This window comes from Atta colombica, unplaced genomic scaffold, assembly GCF_001594045.1.
Source record: "Atta colombica isolate Treedump-2 unplaced genomic scaffold, Acol1.0 scaffold27, whole genome shotgun sequence".
In the NCBI taxonomy this organism is placed as follows: Eukaryota; Metazoa; Arthropoda; class Insecta; order Hymenoptera; family Formicidae; genus Atta; species Atta colombica.
Genome location: NW_017259370.1, coordinates 4,047,383 through 4,055,721, shown reverse-complemented (window position 1 = coordinate 4,055,721; position 8,339 = coordinate 4,047,383). Strand labels below are relative to the sequence as shown.

The window sequence follows — 8,339 nt, the reverse complement described above, 5'->3', positions numbered from 1 at the left end:
ACTACTATTTTATAATATTATTTATATACTATTTTTTACTTTTTTATATATATTATTTATATATACATACATACATTTTCTCTTTTCTAATTTGATATCAAGATACACTCACTTTCAATGTGTTACATAAACTATTATTAATTAAATGTGAATTTAATTAATTTTTTCTGATAGAATATTAACAGAAACTTTTATTTATAACGCCACTGTGGATAATGTTATACAAAAGTGTACGTAAAATATAAATAGTTTCAATATAAAGCGTTACACACACATTTTAATAAGGTATAAATTTCAATATTTTAAGAATAAACACAGTTTATCATATTTAAGATTAAATTTATATTTAAGATTAAATTTAATCTTAACCAACACTACTTTAAAACATCAAACGTACCTTGTGAGTGACCGCAACAGACTGAAACGCACATTACACTAAAAAGCAATGAGTACGCATGCGCGGCAATCTATCGAATTTTTCTATGTGAATGTTTTTCCATGGGAGATAAACATCTGTTAAATTTCTTTCAATGTAATTAAATCAATCGTTTGATCATGTTTTTCTTATAAAACAGTGATGAAATATAAGTACATTAATCTCGTGACATTATTGCATTTCGCTTTGCACATTAAGCAATTGCAGTTACAATTTACTAAAAAGTAAAAACTGAAATATTTTCAACCTATTATTAGATAAATAGAATCAGAAAAAGAGAATAGACAATTTCTTATTTTTCACGATTAAATATACTTCAATGTTTATAAAGATGATTTGCCTTGAGACGAAACACTTCAGGCTCAATAGATTTCTTTTGCTTGCGATTGGTTTATGGCCTAATCAGAGATCAAAATTTGCTCAAATTCAATTTATAGTACTTTTTTCTATTTTAACAACTTTTATTGTATTTCAGGTGACAAAAAAACCATTTTTCATACGAAACAATAATTACCAGACTAGAATTCGAAACTTATTAATCACGCTAAGGAATTATTCATTTAATATGAAATTTTCAACTGAATTACTTATTTGCAGTTTACAACGTTTTTAACTTTAAAATGCACTGCAGATCTCATTATCAGTGTTATGTCTTCGGCATTTTTCTTCATTTGCTATGCAATTAAATATTTTTCGTTTTGGATAAACTCCAATACTGTAAGTCAAATATTTATTGTACAGTATTTACTTTCAGACAAAAATTCATGATAAATAAATCTACAAATATTACATTTTTAAATAATTTATACAAAAACTGCATAAAACATTATTGATGTAATAGATGAGAGTTTCACTACAACAACTTCAGCGTATTTGTAATGAAATAAAAAATAAAAATGAAATTGCTATTATGGAAAAGTATGGCCATATAGGAAAACATCAAACCAGAACAATTACGAGTAAATATATACAAGATTACATTTTAATGAAATATTAATAACAGTAAAAAATTTATAAAACTTAAATAAATTTTAATTAAACAAATTCTTAGACTTATACATATATATACCACTTTACTTTCTAATTTAATATTAGTATTTGCCGCATGTAGTATACCTATTTATCTCTTCGTACCAATCTGGCCTCATATATTTGATGTAATTTTGGCTATAAACAATTCCCGATCACGCTATGCAGCGATTTATACTGCAACAGAATATTTTGTTGATCAAGAAAAGTTTTCCTACTTAATTCTTTTGCATAAAGACGCAGCCTTGTGCATAGGGGCAACTGCAATATTAGCAACAGGCACGATGCTGATAGCATATCTCAAACATATTTGTGGAATGTTTAGCATTGCAAGGTAGAATTCAGTATAATTATATGTTTTATAAGTGAAATTAATTCTTTGTTTATTCTCAATGATATCTAAAAAGATTAAGTACTTACAAAAAAAAATATATATTCATACAGTTTCCGTATTAAGAAGGCAATGGCAATTAATATACAACAAGATGTTAATGAAGAAAAAATGGTTATAATTTATAAAGGAATAATATGTGCGATAGACATTCATCGCAAAGCTACAGAGTCAGTACACATTCTGCAATATCTGTATAAAATACTCTACTGATTTTTGTTTTATTTCTGAAGGTTTTCTCAAGTCTTTATAAAGAGTTTTGAAGGATCTTTCTTCTGTTTAATAGCAGCTGGTATGATTTGCGTAACCAGCACTCTTGTTCAAGTAAGTTTTATTTTTTGTTATTAAACGCGCGTATCTTTCCAAAGATACAGTTGAAAGATATAGTTTTTATAATATTAAGGTTAACTAAAAAAAAAATCATTAATTAGAACAGTATGGAATACTAAATTCCTTTAAAAATAAAATCATTCAAAAACTCATGATTACTCTTCATTCACCTTTTTTTATAATCATAAGCTATATACATTATTGGCATACGTATGTTACAAAAATAATGCAATTTTTTAATATGCGCAACAAAACAAAATAATTTATTATATGCAAGCTGTATAATTTGTCCAAATGCATTACAGAAAAATTACAAAGTTTCTTGCTTGTAAAAAATTAAAATACACATATAACATATGTTTTATGTTATGTTTTACATTTCTTAGATCATAACATGTAATAGCACAGAGCAACTTATATTACAACTTGTATACATAAGTGTCCTCTACATTTACATGTTTTTGTCCATTTATATCGCACAAGATATTACAGATCACAATGAATACGTATTTGCTACAGTGTAAGAGACATTTATATCGTACGTTCATACTTAAGTAATTTTAAGTTGTTTATTTGTAAAGTTGTATTGTTTGTTGTAAATTTTAAGTGTTTTATAAATACTTGTAACAAAAAGCTGTCCTAACAAAAGTATTCAAAAATAATACTACAGGGTGCGGCAACAAAATCCAGACACATTTCAATTTAAATTTTTCGCTATATTGTGCCTTCGCCAGAAGCTTGCTGTTGCCCGAGAAAGATGCTTGTAGTAAATAATCATATTCTTAAAATGGCGACATGAAATCAAGTGCGGAGTATAATCGAAGAGCCGTGATTATCTTCACGCTAGGCGCTCAGCAACGGAAATAATTCGGTCCTTAGGAAACTCGAGATCAACTGTTAATGATGTTGTGGCAAAATATATTGCTTTAGAACATTCCAACAAATGTTCCAGTCAGCAAGAAAGAATTACTCAAAAGAACGCACTGCGAGGACCCCGTCATTGAAAGAGCTCAAGTGCTAATTTCGGATGACCCAGAGCAATCGTTACGAACATTGGCATCGATTGTTAATGTAAGCGAGCCAACAATGCGTCGAATTGCAAGGAGGATTTTCGACACAAATTGAACACATTAAAGATACGACATACCACTCTCTGCCAAGGTAAACCGAGTTGTTTGCAATCTGCTATTGTGTTCTTTGAAAAATGAAGCGTTAGAACGAATCAGGTTCTTTTCTGATGAAAAAATTTTTACTACTGATGCCGAAATCAAGCGGAGGAATGACTCATCCGATAACTCGCCTATGTCGCTATTGTTGTCAGAACGAAATTTCCGGCCAATGTTCATGCTAGGTGTTGTGTCCAGTGAAAGTGATGTCGTGCCACCAAATTTCTTTATAAAAAAGGAAATTATCACAAAAAAAATGTATTTGCGGGTTCTGATGGATGTAGTGAAGCCGGAAGGAAACTGCGTTCGGAAGGCCACATGTTTTTCAGAAGAACGGTGCACCTATTCATTCGAGTGACTTGATTCAAAATTGGCAACGTCCATGTGTTTTTGGTCCAAGGCATTCTGACCTCCCAACAGCCCAGATTTAAATCCCTTGGACTATTACGTATGCAGTAGAAAGAGTCACAAACAAGTCTCGACATCCCAATGACATATAAGAACCGCTATTGAGGCAGCATTCATCGGCATGGACAGCGCTACATTACGTGCGAATACTTCAGATTCAGAAAAGAAGTCGTCATTCAAACTAATGGGGATATATCGAATAAATGTGCTCTACAGGGACCCCCAAGTGCCTTATAAAAGGATATTTTGCATATTTATAATATTTAATTTGTCATTAAAAACATTTTGTTTAAAGAAATTGTTGATTTGTCGGAATTTTGGTGATGCATCCTGTATTCTTGAACGAACATACTATAAGAATTTATAACATTGTATAACAAATTTTTATTTTTTTATGTTAGATTTTACATCAATTTATCATTGTTTTGTAGATATAATGTTGAATGGTATATGGCTCCGTTACATATACAGAAAATGATGTTATTTCTACTACAAAAGGGTACAAAGGCTTTCCATTTGATCCTCGGTGGAATATTCGTTGCGTCTATGGAAAGTGCTGCTACGGTAAGAGACATTTTTAAAGCTTTTATTCTCCGCGAATATTATTGTTTAATCGAAAATAATAACATTCGCAATCAATCAACATTTTGACTATTTTTAGAATTATTTAGATAATCAAAAGTAGCTCTATTAAAATAAGTTGATACTGAAATGTAAATTAGCTGATCTAAAAAAAAAGAATAAAGGACAGAGAACACTGTTAAATTGGTACTATGTATTCATTTGGTGTGCATTCATGAATATTATGAAATAAATCAATTTTTCTTATTTGAAAATATATTGATGGATTAATCTGAAAAAATGGATTTTTTTTTTTAATTAAATCTCGTTTTACATGCAAATTTAGCAACCTATGTGGAACCGCGCTTCGCGTATGCACATGTAATGTAGAGTATGTAGATCATGGAGATGTGATCGCAGCACGTGTTTTATCACAGTATTTCGCTACTGTGATAGATTTCTTAACTTCGATTTCTATAGTCGTTAACTAACGCTTAATATCTGGTTTTGCAGGGCAGAATTTTTTTATCTCAGATTCTTTTATTTTATGCAAAAACGAGCTAATTTCATCAAAATTGAAAGTGATAATTCTTTTATATAATTACAAAAATCAATAAATATATTAAAATTTAGTCTTCGCAGTTCTTATTTTCAGTTTTTGCGTTATAAATCTTTTAATAATTCTTCGCGACAGATGCTAATCAAACGTAACCTAACAATGGGTACGAGCCGCGAGAATATGAGAGTTCGCGAAAATCGTACCAATACAATATAACGAAAAGAACGATTTATCCAACTCTCTCTATTTTCACAAATTTGCCAATAGCAACATAATTTACAAATATTTGGCTAATTTTTTATGCTTAGACACGAAAAGAATTCAAACATCTATTATCATACTGTAGTACACTAAGATTCAATTATCACCTTGTACTGATAACACTTTAAGTAAATTGCACAAACACTTAGAGCAGACCTGTTTATTGCACAAACACTTAGAGCAGACTGTTTACCTGGTAAAATCAATTTTGTATATCATTCGTAAATAGGTGGCTCAAAGACAAAACAAAGATGACAATTCTTAAGTCATATTACTAGGGTTACATAAGTGTCATTAGTCTGAAAAAAAATGTTCAGAAAATACAATGAAGATACGATTTAACCATCGACACGACCATCCAACTCAACCCTATATTGTCCTTCCATTATTTTAACAGACATTCTCCACACAATATTCATTATAGGTTTCAATATAGCTTCATACAGAATGAAACAAAAGAAGATATTTTCATTACAGTTGATGGGTACTTCAATATCTTACTTCACTGTTCTCTATTCTACAAGTACGAAATAATAATTGCAAAATAATTAAGATAGGTAAGTATAAAAATGAAAGAAATATGAGAAAATAAGAGAGGAGGAGAAGAAAAGGAAAAAAAACTAATTTGATCAAAATCGTTTAGCCCTTGATCTTAGGTGCCGTTTCTTGTAAGCATCGTTTCGATTCGACAAAAGGTAAAAATGATTATTTAGATAAAAAATCGATATATTATAAAATATTTATATAAAAAAATATAGAATTTAAAACAGACATTATATTACTAAATCACAACATTGAAATATATGTATGTTGGAAGAGGTCGTATAGCATCTGCGAAGTCTATTATCGTACGATTCCCTAAAATGAAGTATATATCTATTTCTTTATGAAAAATAAATATCTGTTGCGAGCATTATTGCTATAATCAAATCGACCACTTAACTATACACCTTTTCTAGAAAAGTGAAATACCATCATGTGTTTTTTTTATCCGACAATAATATTTATTTCTGTATTTCATTTAAATTAAAATAAGCAATTCTTAAAATTTACATAAAAAATATTTTACTGTATTTTAAGCACGTTTATATTTTTAAATATAATTAAATAATTCAGTGACTCGCATAATAAACAAAATATTAAGTTACAATTTGAAGCAATTTGAATAATGCAACGAGATCCATCAGAAAGATCAATAGATTTTTCATGTTACTGTAATCTTTTTATTTATAACAATTCGATGTTAGTATCTTTGAAGATATAATATAATAACATGTAATTGTAACAAAAATTAAAAAGCATTTAATATGAAATCATATCAATTTTTCCTTTGATTCTATACCTACATTAATTTATTGTATATATTTAGAAAAATTTGATAATCCTTAAGAATTTTCTCACTAAATGAACGAAATACTAATTTTAATATAATACGATATATAAGATTATATTTTAAAGTTTAGAAATTTATGAAGAATATTTATGACTCTATAAATCAGATTTATTTAACGTAATCTTTTTATATTATTAGTGTACTACTTACAATCAAATACAATTCGTTTAGTATTAAAATAGAAATTATACGAGAAAAATAATTATTTATATATTAGATGTAGTAAAAAGAAATCTATTATTTTTCCATTCAATTTCATGCAAAAATAATGGATTTCTTTTTACTACACTTAATACGTTACATATTGTACTATAATAAAAGATCACATAAAAAGTTCCTGGAACATTTTTAAATAATTCCCTTGAGTAGCGCTATAAATTTACTAATGTTTGAAAGCATTCCTAGAAATCACGTTCTGATATTTTCAATGTTTTTATCGCATTTGCAATTGACTACCTCAATACACAACAAGAACAATTGTTTTTTCATGTAAGTCGAAATCTTTCGTTGTGTTAAAAATGTAGTGAGAGAAATGTTTGGAAATATGGATGAACCAAACATCTTGGTTTCTTTTGCACCGAACCATCTGCACATCGATCATTAGACGTCAAGCCGTATCTTGCCAGCATGTCACGACTGTAGAATATCCGCCATATATGTTTTCGCGACTTAGTATCGCTTTACTTTTTCCTATTACCGTTAAGAAGTTTTGAAAGATTATGTTGCGCACGAATATGAAGTGATAGATAATACGACGAAAGTACTGAAAGACCTGTCGAAAAATGATTTTCAGTAGAATTAGTGAAAGGGTAACTCGCAAGGGTGACTATACTTTATAAAGTGTATATTAATTGTGTGAACTTTACACTGATTTTCCAATTCTAAATCCGGAAATGCTTCTCTCTTCACTCGCCTAGTGATAACGCGATAATGATTTCATCTTGTTCGTATATATGCACGAAAATCTCGATAGGATCGATCCTCGATCCCTTTTTTTTTTCAGTGCCACCGACCGTGCGCTCGGACATAACCGAAATGAAAGCACGAACTTTTCTAGTTTCCACATTAATACTTCCAAATACTAACAAATGTCGGCAAATGTATGCAGCTGCCTAAGGGATTTCGAATAAAATGTTGCGTAAATAAAACAGTTATTCACGTGGTAAAATTAACCTAACTATTCAAAATATCATTAAATTTAATAACTTTGAATTACATAAATTAAATTCAACTTTATGATACTAAATTAAATTTAATGTATCTGTGAAAAGTTTGTGTACATGTACATGAAATTTAGTGTACTTTTCATAAAATTTTACGAAGATTAGTACATTCTTTACTAAACTTTTATGTAGATTTGCCTAAAATTTAATATAAATAAACGTTAATTTTAATTTACTTCATCTTCAATTACAACATTAAATACTTTCGATATGCTTGCTTGAAATTTGCTTCCATTATATGTAACCGAAGTAAACTTCTTTTTTTTTAATAATTTATTTCGCATTTGATACAGAAGGTGGTATGGAATAAAGTTTATTTGACGTGAAAAGTTTTTTACGGCTCTTTATCAAGAAATAAGTTCACAAGTACATTTCTATGACAAATAAACATCTGTGTAATTTCATTTCTTAATGTTCGCAAATTCCACACATTTTTCCCAACTGTGTAGCTTTGATGACAACTATTTTTTGCTTTAAATTATATTGCATAATGCAATTTACAACAAAATGGAAGTTATAAAGTATTCAGTCGATAAGGAGGATGCGCAAATTATCACTGATTTTCGCAATCAAGTTTCTTTC

General features: G+C 29.0%; 1 protein-coding gene across 1 annotated transcript; it reads left to right on the top strand.

Moving 5' to 3' along the window:
• Positions 1-1,346: 1,346 nt before the first annotated feature.
• Positions 1,347-5,675, top strand: LOC108689353. Its single transcript, XM_018196084.1, has 7 exons — positions 1,347-1,395; positions 1,532-1,799; positions 1,910-2,026; positions 2,090-2,180; positions 2,573-2,706; positions 4,192-4,324; positions 5,619-5,675. The coding sequence occupies exons 1-7, from the start codon at positions 1,347-1,349 to the stop codon at positions 5,673-5,675; spliced, it is 849 nt and encodes a 282-aa protein (XP_018051573.1).
• The last annotated feature ends 2,664 nt before the right edge of the window (positions 5,676-8,339 follow it).